This window comes from Bombus impatiens, unplaced genomic scaffold, assembly GCF_000188095.3.
Source record: "Bombus impatiens unplaced genomic scaffold, BIMP_2.2 scf_0135, whole genome shotgun sequence".
Taxonomy (NCBI): domain Eukaryota; kingdom Metazoa; phylum Arthropoda; class Insecta; order Hymenoptera; family Apidae; genus Bombus; species Bombus impatiens.
In genome coordinates, this window is record NT_176554.1 from 2,887,240 (window position 1) to 2,907,708 (window position 20,469).

General features: G+C 39.4%; 2 protein-coding genes across 5 annotated transcripts in view; one reads left to right on the forward strand and one right to left on the reverse strand.

The window, feature by feature from the left end:
* Positions 1-16,428, reverse strand: part of LOC100743009 (dopamine receptor 1) — a 57,327-nt gene extending 40,899 nt beyond the window's left edge. Inside the window, exon 1 of one of the 4 annotated variants that reach the window (XM_033319085.1) lies at positions 16,334-16,428. In XM_033319085.1, coding sequence (XP_033174976.1) covers positions 16,334-16,348 — 15 coding nt within the window. In that variant the 5' untranslated portion in view covers positions 16,349-16,428. The remainder of the gene's footprint in view (positions 1-16,333) is intronic. The other 3 variants (XM_003486956.4, XM_024365364.2, XM_033319087.1) reach the window with 3 other exon arrangements.
* A 2,011-nt stretch (positions 16,429-18,439) lies between these two features.
* Positions 18,440-20,469, forward strand: part of LOC100743131 — an 83,175-nt gene continuing 81,145 nt past the window's right edge. The window contains exon 1 of the mRNA XM_033319090.1: positions 18,440-18,900. The gene's annotated coding sequence lies outside the window, so the exon portion shown is untranslated. The remainder of the gene's footprint in view (positions 18,901-20,469) is intronic.

Sequence of the window (20,469 nt, forward strand, 5' to 3'; positions counted from 1 at the left end):
AAAAAAAAAAAAAAAAAAAAAATCGGAAATCAGAAGCGTAGGTCGAGTAATAATTTCATGTGAAATTAAATTTGTATTCTATACAGATACATATAAAAGGGAAAAGTGACTGACTCACTCGCCAACGTTCAGCTCAAATCGCTGTACCTAGAAACGTGAAATTTGGACGGTATATTTCTTCTATGACGTAGACAAGGGACAAGAAAGGATTTTTCGAAATGTTTATCCTAAAGGTGTAAAAAGAGGGATACATTTCTTCTTAAAAGGACACCTATATTCCACGAGTTGATGAAGTTGGAAATATGAGACTCGCCATACGAACTCTTTATTAAAGATAAACAAACGCGTGTTCGAGTGTCTTTTGAAATTCAGCTTCTAAAGGGCGTTCAAATAGAATGTAGTAAGCATAAATCGTTAAAAGGGCAAATACTGTGCGAGGGAAGCCGCGGGCTAGCAGCTACTGGCGTAATAATATATTTATTCCATTCTTTTATAAATATGCGGGCTGAGTCGGCAAAAACTACCACTTGAAATAACTCGTTGTTTATTGACTTTATTATTTAATTATTAAAACTCGTTACATTTAAAAATGCTGGTCGGACAAGTATATTTTGATTTTTTAATCATTTTAAGATATTCAAAAATCAACGTGTACTTATCCGATCAGGCTTCTTAAATACAATCGATTTTACTACAAACGTTATTTAATAAAATCAGCAATTAACAATCGATTTCAGCTAGTAGTTTTTACCTACTCACCCTGTATATCCTTGGTAAAAAGATTCAGATGTATCTTTAAACAACGCTTGCAACATCCTCCGAAATGATAAAATAGTGAAACAGACAAACTTATTACTCGACCCAATACGTAATAAAGGTAAAGCGATTTCAATTTGGTCGATTCCAGTCTTTGTAAATGTAGATATAATTCATATGGAATAACAGAACCCGAGTGACGAGTTAATTCGTCTTTCTCAGAGAAAAGAAATTGCTTTTGTATTATACAATGTTGAATAAATCGATGGGATGGAAGAGCAGGTCGAACCTATCCAATTTCCAATCAACGAAGATACCGTTTAGAACAGCAACAAGGAAGTAGTCTGTTATAGTGTTCACTGCTTTACAAAAGAACACGACTATAGCGCATCTTCTCGTTTAGTGTGGTCGGTTCGTAAGTAGCATCTTCGGTGGAGCAAAGGTAATCGAAAAGAAATACCGGGAGTGGTTCTTTTATCCGGAGGAAGAGAATGTTCGCCGTGAGATTTCTTTTAATTCGCCTTAGCTGTAACGGTACCGAAGCGACTCGCCAGGACCGAATGAAAGGCAGGTACTCGTATCTTTGAACAAGGGAAACGTTGACCACTTATTAAGGATTCCATTTGGCCCGTGTAACTTGCGCTTATGCGCCATTAGATAGGCGAAAAAAACGGCGAAACCAAGCTAGAAATTTCAGTTTCGCGAAAACACGTCAGCCTTCATTTGTCCGTACGATCATTCACGGCGAAAGATGTCAAGAGTCCTAACGAATTAGGTAACTCGACTGAGTTCTATTCTTTCGGAATTTTGACAGTGTGGCAACATCGTAGCATTAATTTCTGTGTAAAACCAGAAGGTCAGAATTACGACTAATCGCAATTGTTATCTTTGTACTAACGATAGTTCTGGAAGATATTTCTAGAAGATGTTCTTCTATCTCGTGTACTTGAATCTGAAGGTGTTTGAAGCGGATGGCCAAGAATGATCTCAAACTTTACAATGTTTAATGTCGTTTAAACGTAAATCCGTAATTTTTAAGGATCAAGCCTGAAATAATGAAACCTGTTTAGACCACGGAAGTTTCCCACAGTTAGGATAGAAAAATAGGACACTTAATAAAAAATGAGGAAATAGAGAAAGAGCAGACGACATTTTATTTTCGCCTAATACATTTGTAAAGAAATTTTATAGTAAATATTGAAATAGGTACTCTTGCGAAACGCTGTACGTCGGGAATAAAATATGAATAAACGTTTCTTTAAGCGTGATAGCCAGTAATGGATGATTCTCAGACATTCTCGCAGCACATATAATACTTCTTTCAAGATTGCCAGATCATCTTGGAAAACGTAACAGTTTTCGAACCTTCTACAATGGCTACACAAAATATCGATAGCATATTTTATCAGACTCTCCATTTCATTTTCATAGTAACAATTTTTCTATTCATATCACCGTATTACCAAATGATATGAAACTGAATACGCCTGAACCTAGTTCATTAATTAATTGCTACAATAAATACGAGTGTGTGTGAATATTTTTTGTATCCATTTCATATGAACGAAATGAATGAAATGAAGAAACACCGATGAATTTCAATATTTATTTGCGAGATCATTGTTGAAAGATCTCGAGTATCTATCGATGATAGTATCCCATAATGTGAACGCTAATCCTGTGACCTCGATGACCCCTGCTACCTTCGACCGATATCGAACGCTATTGACACGACCTCAATTAGTACTTATGATCTTCGAGTGATTTCAAGTTTCATTGGAGCATCATAAACTATTCATGATGACAGAGATAATACGATTATAATAAGTGAAGAAACTCGATCCATTCATCGTTCGATTATTGATACACCGAGGGAAACATTAAATTATAAATAATATTTGTTCGAATGCAGGTGGAAATGACGATCGAATAACTTGTTGACTATATTTTATCAAATGAAATTCATGGAAAATATCCGTAATATCGTTGACCGAGCAATTAAGCGAAGTAGATTCTTTGGAATATTAATTAGAAAATTATTAGTAACAATTACTTATATTGCCTAGATTGCTATTGTTTGTGCTATTTCAATTCCATAATTTTGCTATCAGTAAGTATCATTTATAATTCCATCGTTAATTTCATAATTAAACAAAATCAAACCTAAACGGAGATTTGTTAGATTTATCAAGTGCTATAACCAATTCACTGTACGTATTTTATATATTTCTGCGTATTATCGATTGAAATATAAAGACGAGATATTTGTTGCAACGTTCGATGCATGAATCCTTCATACGTCTTAAAATTCTGGTCTTCATCCATCTTCACACAAGTTTCAAACTAGATAGTAATTTTTAAATAGCTTTCCAACCATTCCTCAAGGTAACTTGACTTTCTGCAAGCGTCTTAATGTTGTATAAATACGTATTTGCACAACAATATGCATTTGAATTAAGCGTGCATCGTGTTGGTTAAGGTGGATTACGAAGTGGATTCATCTTATTTGCATAGAGTTAATCCCTGCTGGAAGACCTGTGAAATTTCTCTTGTTAAAACGCCGCTAAACTCGCACTAGAAATTTCATGTTATTTAATCACCTCAATTTAGCCATTTTTTTCTTATGGTTAAATGATATTTATGGAACTCTAATTGTTACACGAGACTTCACGGATAATTAATTATACGGCATTGAGGATGATGTTCGCAAACAACGAAGAAGCTGCGATTCGTGATATAGGAGCTATATCGAGCTTGTAATATCAGCTTATGAGCAGATATAGCGTTCGATCCGAAACGTTGGTGATTACCCTGCGACCGATAGGCAAATAATTAGCCAAACGGGGACATTTCGATAACAATCTATCTACCTCACTTGCCGTTAGTTTCGCAGCGGTATAGTCTGCTCAGTAGCTATGTTCATCGATCCTCTCTCTCTCTCTCTCTCTCTCTCTCTCTATAGTAATTCAGGTTTGTGATTTCCTTAACAAAATATATAGTGGCTTACGAAAATACCTTTGCAATTGTCTATATCTGGTATCCTTTGTAAATATATATCATGTAGATATCTGTTATAAATGTATATTGTGTATGTTATACGAGACACTTTGATCTATCGAGATGTAACACATTATCACGGTTAAATGGCAACATATTGGTGAAATTCAATCAAAGCTGCAAGATATTTCGCGCAAATAGGTATACATGTATTTTACACATATCACAGAGATATTTAAACAGTCGATCGTCGATTACATTAATAAGCCTCAATATTTAATGGCAATATCCGTAATACTCATTATACTTATACTTCGAGTGGTTATTTGTGCTGTATATTAATTTTTTACTAAATATACATTCGTAGTGAATGTTTTATGATTTCTATATATATTTCCAGGGTTTGATTCAAACTTTATATAGCCGCGAAAGACGCGTCGCGTTACGCTGCTAATAAAAGTCCACAATATCGTGTGCGGCGCATAATGTAAAAATGTGTCGCATCCTTCGCATCGAATAAATAACGTTGAATACAAATTTGCAGAAAATGCCAGGTATTACAGGCCGCACGATATCCGGTTTCAATTCCGTGGTTATGATAGATTCATCGGTGCAATGCGTATTCTCATGAATTGCTTCAGTAAATTGCTTCGTTTAATTTCGCCCAAGTTGATGCCATTTAATTAAACGACAAACAATTGGACAAATGGCAGGGAGGTCGAAAGTCCTTTGTTCCCAATGTTTCATGGTAATGCAAAACTGTATTACTATTCGCTGCTTAAAACAATACCGTGTTCTTAACGCGCTACGAAAATGGTGTTTGCCATCCGCGCGGTGATTAATTCAACAATTTCAGCGAACATGACCATCAACTTTGATGCACGCGAAATTTTGTGGAATTTTTGTTTTTAGCTGCTGTTGCTTTCAGGCAGCTTTCAGGCAATAGCTGCTGAATCCTTGTTATCGGAACTGTTCGGTTATCCGAACTGCCTCGTCTCGGACAAACGAGGTTCTGCCGTACGAAAGTATTAAATAGAAATGGAACGAGAACGTCAGTGACATTTATCATTAGGTCGTGGATTTTTATGTTATTGTCGTGTATTAAATTCATATTTTTGAGAATATAATTAAAAAGCTAGAGTCTCGGTAGAAAATTGTTTTACGTATCAAGTATTATAGGAAGTACTATGCTCTGGATGTTTTATCTCCTCTGAACTCTGCGTATTCTGTGCGATTTTGCACCTTCAAATTTTCTATAAACGAATAAAAATCGCCAGTCTACCTATTACAATTTTATTACGTAACACTCCGCACCTTTCGCACCTATTTCATACTAAGAGTTTCGATTTTGTGCCTGACTCGTGGAAATAGACTGTGGAGAAATTCAACTGTCGCTCGGTTTGAACGATTCGGTGACAGAATTTCTGCCTTCCTGGACAATTTTGGTAGACAATCGGTTTTAAAAAAAGAAACCAACGCGTTTTTCAGGATCGCGAAAATTGTTCCAACAGGTCGAAACAAATTTCCGTCGTAAAAGGTTTGTGAGAGACAAGAGAAGACAGGCAGAGAGAGAGAGAGAGAGAGAGAGAGAGAGAGAAAGGACGAGAGAAATGTCGACGAGGGAATGGCAAGCGCAGTCGCAGGCGGCGGATGGGAAAAAGAATGAAAGAGTTCCGGTCTACCCACGACCGTCGTAATTAAATCCCGTTTATCCTGATTGCGATCTGATGAGAAGGAGAAAAAAAAAAAAAGAAAAAAGAAAGGGCGACGAATCATGGGGAAATTCGCGTAGCGATTCGTAAACGATTCAATTCGTTCCGCAAGATTCGCCATTATCAGTAAAATTCTAATTCCGTGGATCGGCTCGAAAGCTGAATGAATTTGAGCCGAAGAGAACGTCAACCCCGATTTACGATCTGATTGGATTCTGATTTCACGATACCGATAAATATCTGGGTAAACGACTTACCCCGCCGGTTGCAGGTAGGAAAATTCATGCGCACGCTGGCACACGAGATACCGAGATACAGACCACTTGAAATACAACTTCGCCATTAAATGAGAGAGAGAGAGAGAATAATTTTTCCGTGCATGCGCGATCAACATTTGCTTAACATTTACTTTAACCGCGTTACAGTGAAGAGTATAATTGAACTTGTTGAACGACAGGTTTTGTATCGATCATTTTTTATTACCATTAACGTTAAACCACACAACAAGTAGATGGAATAAGAACATTTTACGTAATTTAAAGAATTAAAGCTAATTTTCTTTATTTGTTCGATGCTGTTTCGTTCGCTGGTAACAAGAAATGCTCGTTGATTCAAGTTTCCTCGAATACGACGATCTTAAGCCTCGTTCACACTAGCGGTCAAAGGTACGGTCGAACTGCGATCAAAAATCTAGGATTTTATTTTTCATTTTGATTTGTTCACTGGAAGTAGGCACAATGTCGTCTTCCAAGTATACTTTAATGAAAATCGCGTTACAGCTCGCTGTAATTTCGTACGAAGATCGATTAAACGCTCGTCCTCCATGTTCCTCTCCGACCGTGGGACAGAGATCTCGATTGCTAGTAAACCGACGCCAAGGTTGACAGATTTTCACTTGACCTGACCGCACCGCCTACTGTGAATGCTCTCGTTGGATCACGTCTAAGCGATTTTGACCTGTGCCCGAGTCGACGAGATCTCTTTCGTACAATACGAAACAAAATTGAATCGACGAATGTTGCTTGTCGCGCAAACAGAGAAATGTTTACAACTTCGAAGAAATGTTTAAAAAACCGTCTAGATTGGCATCAATTACGAAAGATGTTTCGTTATTTTTTATACGTTAATATTAATGGTAATAAAAAATAATTTATACAAAGTCCATCGTCATGGGATCGGTTGTATTGTATTTTTCGCTGCATTTTTCAAGGACCATGGCAGCTGCATATATCACGCTGATCGCACACAATTGTAATTTATGTACAATGGTAAATTGCGTGCTAATTGCACAGCGCAATTGTAAATTGTTATAAAAGCTGACCTGTGGTTTATCGGCGTTCGAATCGAACGTAAACATCGTTATTTTTCTTGCTGATTCGAAAGAGTTTCGTGAACAACGAAAAGTGTTGTCGACTGACGATCGTCGATGCTGTCGAGAGCTTTCGACGTAGAAAAAAATTGATCGATCGACGAACAGGAACGCGATGCGATGCGAGAAGAAATCAAGCACGACACAGAGAAACAGGGTTGATTCGATAAAACCTGCGTTCTCTCCGAATAATCATTGTGCAAAAATAAACTAAGGCTATGTGTATCTTGTCCGCGAATTTTAATTATCTGCGTGTCGAAGAACGAGCGATAAGAACGATCACGATGTAAGTTTTTCCATTGATACGTTCGCCTTTGCAAGAAGATACACGTACTTTCTATGTGTCTTCGTAAAATCTTCGCAAAAGAAGATGTTCGTGATATTCTGCTGTCTATAGACATTCGGACATTTAAGTGAATTTGTGCGAACAGTATATGAATTTTATTAAAATGTTCCAATGGAGAAGTTATCCGGTAGGTAGGGTTCATAAAATAAAGAAGAAGTCTTCGCGTTAGCTTTTCGATATCAGTTTGAATCGATAATTGTAATAGATTTTAGAGAAAAATTTCGATATTCGATTAGAAAATACATATTCGTCGTCTATCGATCACAGACCTATAGGATTCCTTCTTAGAAATTTAATGGTGAATTAACGAATAGAGTGAGCAGATATTTATTATCCTTTTATAGAGACTATAAATTTTAAGTGTCTATTAACCTTTAGGCTACTTATCATCTTTACGTGCTACGTTTATATATATATGGTGTATATATCTGCACATTTAAATTTCCCAGAAATATCTAAACATCTGCAAGATATTTACGTAACTGTAATGATCATAACTGTGGTCCGCTGATATTTACGTAAATTTATATTTTTACAGGGTTCATTATAATTAACGGGGTAGAACGTAGGTAGAGATTTATTTCGCCTACTAGATGATATAACGAGTACTGTACTTTGAATATTTGATATATTTTTGCAGATTACGCGCGTCCTGTGTACGTACATCTGCAAATTTTACGCCTTCTATGCACTTTTGCATATTGAATTTCCGTCTGTGAAAAAGAACCAAATGTCCGGTTACTTTTAAAAACGCTGGCAAGTGTATCGAGTGTGCGTGAATGGAGGAATTTTTCCTGAATTTTTTTCTATCGGAGACAAATCAACGTTTTCAGAGGGGAAGGGATATGCATCGATTTAAAGTAAATTAACGCGTTAACAGAGCTGCATCCGGAACGTTCATTTCGACCGATCAATCGAAACGATATCGACGGCTCGATGGATTTCGATATGTAATTCGCAAGGAGCGTAAATTACTCGGATTCAAAGAGCGTACCGGCCTCTCGCTCCATTGCGAGTTACTCGGATCACGAAGATCATTAAGGAAGCATAAAAGCGGAAGAAAAAGAAGAATGCCGTTCGAGCAAGAGATGCTACGAGTTCGATTCGTATTTCGCTTTAAAATTACGAAGATGTGCCTGGAAAACCAACAGAAAGTTCATTGTATGACGGTGAAATACGAAGTTTGGAATTATCAGAAAGCAATGGCACGACGACGAGCATATAAATCGGAACATTTTGTTTCCATAACTCGAATCGGATACGTAACTATTTGCTTTTATATTAATGTTGTTATTCGGTGAAATAAAATATTCGAAAAACATAACGATGGACGTTTAAAGAATGGGTGTTAAACACATATATTTCAAACGTGCAAAGATTACTTTCGATTCGTTTATCGGATGTAATGTTTCACGCGAATCCACGGCAGATAAACGTGACAGGTCCGTTTTTGTAGATTTTCTGGACTCGGCAAATTCAAAAAAGTAAAAGATCAGAGAATGATCGACGAATTTACGAGATTTTGTAGAGCTTGTTTTGTAAGTTCAGTAAACTAGGAAAGATATAAATCTAATGAAACCGACAATCCTGTTTATTTCGAAATTGTTTTATTTTAAACGTACGCATAGAATTTGTTTAATACACTAGGATCGTAAGAGAAGGGCGGAAATGTTATATCACGTTGCTCCATTGTAATTTTCACGTGCACACACCTAGTGTAATTGAAGAGCCGATAACAAAATTGTTCACAAGTCTCTTTTTCCTGCAAAGCTTTCTTAATTTCCCTTCGACGAATTTCACCTTTCTTTTCTTTAGCAAAATATTCATCATGCTACACAATTACCATAAATGAACCTACGATTATATCGCGGGAAACCTACGTTCGATTAAAATATGAAATTTCGAAAGCCTAATAATTTAATCCTATGAATCGAGACATGGGTCGTAATTCCAATCCCACAGTGTTGTGAATCTGGTTTCTGACTACTAGTACGCGTTATTATCCAAAAGATTACACACGATAAGAAATCGCGAGATATACGGCCGAGCAGTAGTTATTTTCCGGGTTGTTAAATACACCGGTAAAAAGGTTTGTCGATCAAGCTATGATCGATGGGACACAAAGGGAAACAAAGAGGATCTGTCGAGGGTTCTCGATTGACGAAATTCTCGATAGTATCAATAATGGAGCTGTACGATTCGACCGAGCACAACAGCTTGCACTTGGTATCAGAATATACACCGCAGTGTGTAATAGCGGGCTTTAGTTAGCAGGTTCAATGGCTGTCTCCAACTCGGTGCTTTCGCCACTGATCGAAGATATATCGATCTAGCCTCGAGTACAGAATCTAGCGAATGTAAAGGTCGCCTAAATTAAACGGCGACTGGAAATCGAGCCCTGAAATTCAATTGAAAATTCAATTACCTGACATCACGAAAAAATGATTACGGCTACCGATGTGATTTTCATCGGTACGACAAAGTTAATCGAGTACATTTCCAGCGGTGTTTACATACACAAAATATCAAGAAATTACTGTCCATCTATGAAGAAAGGTAAATTTCGCAACGAGGTAAAACGAGTTTCTTTCTACTCTCGAATAATTGTGAACGCTTTATGTCGTAATTTGAAATTAGAGTAAAATGTAATGTTCTGATAAAGCGGCGTGTAATATATTTTCTGCTTCTGGACGAAACGTAGCGAACTTAAATACAAAAGACAGTAACTTTTAAAGCAATAATTCCGATTTTCCACGAATTTTCTGAGTGAAAGGAGTACCCTTTGCTTTCCATTAAGCTGTCCAGCTTAATTGATCGTTCAACAACTACGTGCTTGTGCGGTACGAAAATGTTTAAACACGATGCAGCATTCAGTGCAAGATACGAATCTTTACCAACGAATTAACAAATTTTTCAACGGTGAACTTTTGCCCATAGAATTTATTAAACGAAGACAAGTTAGAGATTCGTTCAACATAAAACAGAAAAGATCAGAGAAGCGGGATATTTTAGATCATTGATGGAATTAAGGATAACGATTTAAAGCAATTAGAAGCTTTTCGAAATCTCTGAGCGGTATATTTCTCAACGGAATACATTAAATCTGTTTAAGTTAGAAGTTGTTTAGCCTAAACGTAAAAGACACGGTGAAATTTTAGATGGTCGATAAAATTAATGGAAATCTGAGATTCATTTACGAGGAATATGTTTGATATCGAAGCGGTCATAATTGAAACAAGGAAGAAACTCAGTCCGCTATTTATTCTGGAAAATTTATTCATCGTTCGGCTGCGGTATAACGAGCGAATTAACGAACTGTTCCTTGATTAACTTGATCTTGATCATTTGATCGATGACCGTTTTATTTCCCGTATTTCCGTGTATCTTCCGCAGACTCGATGCGTTTAAGCCAGAAGAAAATATTACGTGGTTAATATGCTTGCAACTAGTTCGATCGGAAAGTTTTCGAGGAGCCATCCGACTTAATTAGGATTAACCTCCGCGGTAATTCTATACTTGCAGCCTTATTCGGCTTATGTACTCGAAAGGGAGTTTGACGGTATTAACATCGGATGTATCGGTTGATAATCCGAAATCGACGTCTAGGACGGATTGTTTACAAACGTTCAGGAATAGAATTTAATTTTCTCCTAGAAAATGTAATTTTTTTTTTTTTTTTTTGGAGATTACGATACACGTACGCTATCGCTAAAAATTGTCATTTCCAGCTATCGCAAACTGTATCTTAATTACAATTAAACGAACAAAATTGAGGATAAATGAAACTGCAATGATTTTATTCTTCGTGGTATAGCTGGATCTAGCGGAATATTGTGACACGATTTAATTGTCTTTCAAAAACAATATACGTTAATCGAAATAGTGTTTGCATTTAATTGTAAATTTAATCGAACTATCGGATCTTTTGACAGTCTCTCTGTTTTCAGATTAGAAATCCGAGTAAACTGACTTTTACAAATTCTTTTAGACCAACGGAAGAACGTTAATAGAAACGATGATATTTAGATAGTTGATGCATACAGGGTGTCTAAGAATGTTGGACGCGAATTTGTCGGACTCGTAATAAGGAAACAAGAAAAACTATTTAGCGTAAGAACCGATTCTGTTTCATTTGGAAGAAACGAATTCCTCGATTTTCTTTTACGATGAACGCGGCTCGTAGGAATAAATTGTCGCCAGAAACTCGCACGCGGGAAGATCTGTATCACTGCACTTTCGCTCTCAACGTTTGGCTTATCTTTGGCGTTGATAACGGGTGGAAAATTTAGCTTGGAACAATCGATGCGATGTAACAGGAAACTCGTGTTAAATATTCCAAACGCGATATTCGTTGAATGGAGGACAGCGTTGCGTCTTACGTAAGATGGGCAAACACTGGAAAGTATGGAGATAAATAGACGTAGAGACGTAGATATGCGCTTTATTAGGCGGAGTTGGAAGGAAGGATAGAATCTTAGTGGAAACTTAATTCGAACCTAACTCAGATTTAACCTAGATACACCCTAAGGAACCAAGTACTTAGGAAATGTTCAATGGGAACGTGACTGAGATAAAGAAAGAGCGGAGGAAAAGCAAGAAGAAAGATAGAAAGTTAGATGATTGTATTAATCTATCGCCGTGTTTATCTATAAAATTATTATGCAGAAGCTTAACGAGAAGAGGATTGTAATTAAAGAAACTCATCAAGCAGTTTTGCCGGAGTACATCGATCTATCATTGTCGGTAATTGATAGCAAAGTTGTGGCCTTAACGCGCAACAGGCGTACTCGGCAAGCCCTTTGCCCTTCTAACCGGAAGTAGTTTGCGTGCAATCGCTGCCCAGCCAGATAATCCATCAGATTCTACAAGATACAGTGGCTCGGCAAAGTATTTTTAACTCTCGTTAGTATCGTAGCGAGACACGACCGCAGCTGTTATATTGGTGAAATTTCAAACGGATTTGAGACTGTACATGGAAGTTGCAATGAAAGTTGCAGGTGAAAAATCAATTATTCGTTGTATCAATTAGCGAGACCATTTCTAGCGCTAATTGTACATCTAAGACTACCATTCGTACAGTAATTTTTCAACGAGTGTATGCTCGCGATAAATGTCTGATAATTTCTACGTAGATTCTCGGATTGCTTTCGAGTTTCATTGTTATAATCACGATGAGTTTGTCTCTTTGCGGCAAAATGTATTCATAAGAAAATCCATAACGAAGTTCCACGAGAGCTGTCGCGATACATTTGCGAGTGAGAAGCAAGAAGAGTTATGGATCGTACTCGAAACTTGTCACAAAATTTCTTCGCCAGAAACAGGCTTTCCAAGCAAGTGCAAGAAACACCGTCACATTGCGACAGATTGTAAACCATCCGTTACGAGTTATCGATTGTACGTATCGTCGTGGTCTTCTCTCTGTTGTCCACCAACCCAAGATGGAGAGGATACATCGAAGACGTAAGGTGAACCCAGCTGGTAAATCCTTAGGAAACCAACCGTGATTGGGATGCCTAGGGTAGGGTAGACCTTTCTAGAGTCAGCATGCTCCATAAAAAATATCGAAGAGCTGCTCTGTAATTACAAAGAGATTGTTTCCTACCCTGGGATAAGGGATCGAGTCACGCCTCTCGGCGTTCGGACCCTCGGGAAAATCGGGCTTTAAGAAAGTGGAGTTTGCTCGGTTAACTTTATAGCCGTTTTCGACTTTCTTCCAAATTGTTTCGATCGAAATTGGATGGGTAGAGGTTGATTGCTGCTCCTGCGTAGACGTTTCGCGGATGTATCAGCCGTCACCTGACACTCGATTTCGCGCACCAACTTTCAATCTCCGACCATCAGAGTCAATTGCGATATCGTGTAGATTAAATCACATATTTCGCACGATCGGTAGCCGAACCATCTACTCGCAATCGGAGCGGAAAAATGATTATTCGTTACGTTTCCCTCGACTCTAACGTATCCGCGTTAAGACGCCGATTGCCACGCGTGTTTCAGATATCTCGCCGCGATAGATCGTGATATACACCGTAACAAATAATTTTCGCAAAATAGCATATCGTATCGGAACACTTTCCCTCGTCAGTGTTATCCGAGTCATTCGCACTGTTGAAGATTCGTTGGTACGTGAAATTTATCCTATTCGTTGCGATGGTTCTAAGAAACGTAGAAAAATGTGTGCCACCGATGACCACCGTGTCGCTCGATTGTCAAGTCGAGTGTTAACTTGGGGCACTTGAAGCGGGAAAATATTTTTTTCGACACACCGACAAAGATCGAAGAGTCCGTTCTGAACGACGACACGGGGACCCACGATTCAAGTTCCGATATCGAGTTGGGATTTTCCTTTCGAATTCTATTCCCTGTTCGGCGTTCTCGAGGGTCGGATCAAATCGGATCCATCGAAATTGTCCTTTTTAAATCGAGCAACGTTTTTGTCGGTGATACCATTTGCGTTCCACGTATGTCGCCCGAAGGAGCTCTTTCCTCTCACTCGAGGGTACACCTGTACCGTTCGATCTATCGTTCGATCGAACATTTTTGAAATAATATCGAAGCTTGGAACGATGTTACTGCAATAAAAGACAGGGAATTTTTCGTCATCGATAGAAATTTTTCTTCAACTTTTGGCGTGTCTCGGCTGAAGTTGCTGGAACCAGCAGCTAAAGATGCCATAATCGGGCCAGGAATAACTCTTCACCCTCTTGGAAACTCAGACGTCGTTACACCCTCGGAAATATTTCCATTCTGACAGACCGCAATCGTACTCCTTATTTTATGGAGTTCGCGGCGCTTCTTTGAATCAAATCGCCGACTAAATCAGATTCATACAAACGAGATTAACCCGAGTCAGCGTTTCCCGATTCGTGGATCTGCCTGGAAAAATTGATATTTTTCCTCTTCGGAAGCGTTGATCAAAAGCTGACATCGACAGCTTCCTTAATTCGTTAAAATCCCGCAGGCGAAATTGAATTACGATAACATCTCACTGAATAACGATCGGAGAATCGTCGCAAAAGCCACAACACTCGTCAAAATTCTACAAATTCAAATCGAAAATAGTCGCAAATGGAAAGGATCGTCGCGCAAGAGGAGCGTCCATAAACGGTGATTGAAAGAATCAAAGAACGTTTTCATGGCGAACACTCGTACGAATTGAACTTTCCTTGATCTTGACTCGATAGAAACATCGCTATTCGAAAGTAGTTGGAAAAAATTTCGAAGATCAAAGAGGCCCGCCGTCTGGTGCAATGAAAAACTCGACGAGAACCGGCTGGCTGACACTTCCCTCGAGAGCGGAATGTTCAAGATGCGTTTCGAAGTTGCACAGGAAATTGTTCGGTCGAAGAGAAACTCGAGTCCTCCGTAAACGAAGAACAAACGACTCGGAATGATAAACGTTATTATGGAAAGACTGTGTAAAATCACAAAGCGATCCGGTTCGTTCTCCTCGTCCATCTTTTCTTCTATTATGTCGATACATCTCTTATGTCTCTTGTCACGTTAAAGATTTCGATGGTTGACGCGCGGCATAATTCTGTCGCGTAGCATGCATAAGTTTCAGGCCTCGTCGCAGCCTCGCCGTAACACTTCCCTTTTCATTGCTCTGCCACGAAATTGAGTTGCCGCCGTCGAGAAGGCGCGTTCATTTTCAGCGCACAGCCTTTCTTCTTCCTCCGTCGCACGTAGTATGCAGAAGACACTTGTAATACTTTTGGCTTGACGGCTGAGTCTTTAATTCGTCGTGCAAACCACGAAATAATCGTTGCCTGAGGATATTGAGAGAAAGCGAGGGAGACACGAGCGAACGTGATTGGGAGGGAACGAGCGAAAAATCTAATGAACAGTCCGGAGAAATAAATTAGTGCGATTAAGATGATAACGATCGAGGTGCTGGAGAGAACCTGTTGCGATCCTGTTCCAACAAGCTGCGTTTGCCGAACGCCACTCCGGCGAACGAAGATATTCAAATCGCTGGCAATCGATCGATCGAGAAGAGGAGAAGAGCATGGGATAGAAAAACCGTAGCTGTACAACACTCGAGGTAGCTTAAGAAACTTGGATGTACGTAGAGCCGAGTCTTCGCATGTGAAAATTGAAATTTTCGCCGATGGAGATTTATCACGCCCGATTGCGCGCAAAAGATTAATTCACGTTCGACGGGCTGTCAATTACGCGGGCAAACAAAGCGTCCGCCGTAAATGAATCGAGAAATAAAGTTTGTTTGCACGGTGCAAAATCACTTTACGCTTTCCTCTGGTAGAAGGCAATAGGGTGCGCGTTGTCACGATATTCCCCGCTGGTTTCATACGCAGTTCACCATAAAAGAGTGCGAGAAAGAGCAAAACGGAGTCGTTAAAAAAGATCAATCGGACGAGTGACCGTCATTGGAAAACAATAGCAGCTTGATCAGAGACTATCGTCAGGCTGGAGAGATACAGAGAAAGAGAGAGAAAGAGAAAAAGAGAGAGAGTGTGTGTGTGTGTGTGTGCATGTGTGTGCGATGAAGAGCCTCGCCTGCCTTTTCGTCAATTTTTATTTGCTACACGGCACTCGTTACGAGCGGTCGAGAAGCAGATCTGTTGTTCTCGGTGCAGGGAATCGATTCCCATAAAATCCTCGATCGACGTGTCGCGCAGCCACTCGGTCTATCTGGTGATCCCGGCGTTTCACTCGACGATACGCTAACAGTACGGTGCCGATATTACGTCTAGTAGCGTAAACGAGGTTTCTCAGTGTCCCGACGGATGCTCGAGGATCGTTCGATTATAATTTCGTCCGACGTCGCGGCCATCTCTTTGCCACACGATGCACGATGTGTACGAAGGATACGAAAGCACAGGTAGAAGAAAGAGAAGAAAGAAAAACGTGAACGAAGAGAGCGATGTAGTTAATCATGCTGGTTGATGTAACGTGCTGGTGTTTGGACAGATTGAAAGCAAATCGAGCAACGTGAAGATGTACGCCGTTCAATCGAGCACACTGGTCTCATGCACGAGGGGTTGGTGTGAAAGACAATCATTTTGTAATAGTTGTACGCAAAGATGTATATACATATATGTATATATTAGTGGTATATAGTCACGAATTTTGGCGGTCCCGTTTTGAAGTGAAGAGCGTGCTGTGATGTTTCTGGGTAAATTCGTAGCTCACCTGGGGTAGAATCATGACGTGCGGCAGCTGGCGCGCCTCGCCGCGCACTGACTCTTCCGCACCCCGAGCACAGCCTCCTCTCACCCCCTCCTACGTTTTCCTCCCTCCAACTCTCTTACTCTCTCACTCTGTTTCTCCCTTTCGCTTCCTTTCTCACTCAGCATCCACCACCCTCTTTTCTGCCCGATTCTACCCTCCTTTAGTCCTGTTGCCTCGAAAAACCAGGCGAATCGGGCAACCGCGTTCGACAACGACCTGCTGCTTTTCGTCGACGATTCTTCTTCGCATTTTAGATTATTCTCTTAGCTTATTTATTCCGAGCAGCCGCCGCTCGTTACTTTTCATCTTGCCCCCGCCAAACGCTAATGAGGATTTTTGCATTTTCCTGTTGCCACACGAGGGGATACGACGCTTTGCGACGACTGCGCTTGCTTCTTCGCTCTAGTTAAAAATAATAATAAAAAAGAAAGAAAGAAAGAAAAAAAAAGGAATACAACGTACAAAGTGGTTCAATTATGAATCTACCCTATGGAGTTTACCGCCCATTTCTATTATCGATTCGTCGCTGTCATTCGTCGTTCTCGTTGTTCCAGCGAATTATTCGTATATCGTCATCCGGGGCTCGTGATAGCGCGAATATCACAGTCGAATGTCTAATTATGGCAAGGAATTTCTTTTCTTCTTCTCCCACCATAGAATAAATAGACTTGCCCCGATATCCTCGTATACAAGTTATCTTATAATCGGCTCGTGTTTAATCGCTGCGAATTCGATTAAGTTTTCCAATATCAAGTGACTATAGGGATGCCGAGTTGAACTAACCTTACGAAGGCTAACGCGCTCCTGAATTATTCGATCGCTATTATTCACCGAAGATTGCATGTATGATATAGGTATATTCACACACGAGAGCTTCGTTAACTGGCTTCGATTAATTCTTCTGCTCCCTTCTATTCACTGGATATCAAAGTAGCCGCATAAACAGCTTCTCCTCTGTGGATCCTCTGTATACAGGTTCCCCAGTGTTGCTTTATTCCACGCGCCCACCACTCCATTGACACTGAAATTATTGAAAGCGTAAATACGATACAATTTCGTTGTCTGATTAATTTATTTCAACTTCCGTTCGTTATAGCCGCACATACCGAAACTGATATCTGCTTTACAAACTGCTTCGTGAGCAATCAAAGCACGAACGAAACATCATAATCGTACACGTTCAGTCTATTCCTCGTGAATACGTAATTAACTTCTTCCCTCCTTTGTCAGTCGTGACTGCGATCGCAGCTTCATCTTTTTGATAATCTTTCGAATTTGTGATCTCAGGTGGAAAGAACCGAAATTTAGGGTAGACGATCTCTATGATCAGCCACGATATACAGTGACTCGCGAAGGTATTTGAACACTTGTAGAAAATTTGCTTGAACGTATTGTACGAAAATTTTTGTCGCATGCAACTTGTCTTGCGTATGAAACTTTTTATTATTTATTATTTATTAATTTGTATATATATTTATTAATTAGTATTACAAGGAGGCAGCATTGTCATAAATATACAGAGTGTTCCAGTGATCATGTACGATTAGCGAGACAGTGATTCCACAGAATACAGTTTCTCCGATACTTTGTTGCCGAGGAAATCGGGTATATAAATTTCTTCGAGAAAATTGGCTATAGAAATTTGCGAAAAACGCGTAAACTTGGTTAATTTCTAACTGAATACGAGCAGACCCTCGGCAAGATGTTATTCCGCGTCACAGGGGAAAATAAGTTTTTCAAAAAATGAGTTCTTTCACATAAATCCGTTCGATCGACTCTGTTTCCAAAAACACTCGCCAGTACTCTGACTATCCCTGATGATCAATAACGAGGTTTTGGTACCTTCGTTATCAATCATCTACACGTTCAATACACGTCATTCATAGTAAACGTCTTCTTTCTTAATGAGGTTGATACTTAACGATACGATAAAATTTAATGAACGATACTGGTGCAACAAATTTAAACTGGCGTAAAAGTTCTAATATAATATTTAAAATTATTATATGTAATATCGTTATATAATACGAATATATAAAATAAAATAATATCTCACATCCACCGACCTAATATATAACGCTCGTAATACAACACGTTCGATTTTTCTATCGTAAACATTCATCAAATACTTTCGTAAATTATACGATCGAGTAGGAACAAAAAATGCTCGATCATAATAAACACCAGTTTGCTCGCGCTGTTTAGAACATTGTATCGGATCAACGATACACCACGAACGTTTATTAGTCGTACCCTTGACGATTTTGACTTATCGCACGTGTCGGAACGGCAGTCGTGTTTCGACGTTCGAATCGATAAGACGAAAGTGACATGTTGCTTTAATGAATCACTTATATAAGGGAATAAGTACCGCGTGGATAATCTTCGTAACAAGTACGACGTAACCTTATTACAGTGAAGTGCATAGTGCAATGTACAGAGTGATCCTCTTCGGTTGGATTGTTTTTATCGACGTATCGTCTCGACACTACTAGCTCGACATTCACAAGACATCATGCTGCAGAGTGGTGAGTGCACTTGCGCGATTATCATTGCGATGTTACTTTCGCTCAAAAATAACCCGACTTTTGCCTAATTTTTGACAGTATGTATTGTAGTTAGAAAATGAACTGCAAGTAAAATGATTTCATTCTTCGCGAAGATAAAAACGTATAGCGGAATATTGCGACGCGATTAAATTAATTTTAAGAGAGATAGATGTGCGATGATAAGAAAAATTTGTAAAATTATTTCGTTGAATGTTTGGATCGCGAGACAGCTTCGAAGGATTCCTCAGGATTAACAGGAAAGCTTCAGTCGTTGATACGAGCTGTTGACTTTTAAACGATAGATTTGTTGCTTCCAGTTACCAATTCGCCATTAATTTATACACCAAAAATGGTGTATAAATGTGGCAAAATTCACATATATCGTAATTGCAAATCGATCAACTAGAACGAAATGACGCAGCGATTCATGAACGCTTTCAGAAAATTTATACCGTCTTTGTCCTCTGTTTTTTTTTTCCTCTCCAAAGGTCATAGTTGCCCTTATAAATTCTAGCGCTGAAACGGATTGCGTGCCGTGCGTTCGAACTATTTAAGATTCGAGGGGCGAGACGGTAAAGAAAGCTCGCGATAAACATTTGTGGAAGTAAGCGTGACCGTGTAAATTTTTTTTCCATTCCCTTTTTTGCGTACCATCGGCGATAAACGTATATACGTAGGTCGGTTTGTGTGAATTTCTGAATCACCACTGGCCGCTTGTCACGCCATGAATAAATATGGCCAACGTATCGACACGGATATGCTCTTAGAAAAATGAGATGGACGGTCATCGACAGATTCGTTCACGAAAGATCGGGAGGGAAGCGAAAATTTTGTCCTCGCGGGGGCGGCGTAATTTCGTGGATCTTTCGTTTCATCGATTTCGTCAGGTCGCGTCGTGTCGCGTCGTTTCCAACGATCGGCAGCACGGAATTTTTAGGACCGCGACCTCGCAGGGTTAAGAAGGGGCAAGCGACGAAATTGAGCGAGCAGATCCCGAGGGTGAGCGCGTTTCACTCACGTGTAATATAAAAAACGCTTTAATGAATCTTTTTTTAAGACAACTTTTTTTTAAACCTAAGATTCGAACTATACGACTCGAGCCTCTGCTAATAATAGGCCACGTTCTTCCGCGTGTAATAAGAAACGGTGGAGAAATAACGACGGTTATTTTCGAGTGAGAGCTCGTTATTTCGCGAATCTAAAACCGTGCAACCGATAAATTAAAAATAGTACGAAGAATCGGGAGAAACGCGATCGATTAGCGGATGGATAGAGCCAGTTTAACGAAGCGCGCCAGCTTTTCGTTCAATTAAACAATAAATTGCAGGAGTAAATCGAGATTAAGAGAAGTAGGAGGAGACCGTCGATATCGTTACTAACGAATGTGCCAACGATAACAGGGCTGGCTAGCGGACCTTGTCAAGTCGGATATTTCACGGAAGTTTTCCCGATCTAAAATTAACGCCACTTCAGCCTTTAAAGTATATCCGAACTGACACGACAGTTTGAAAGAGATTGGGCGGTTCGCCCAAATGAAACGTCGTCGTC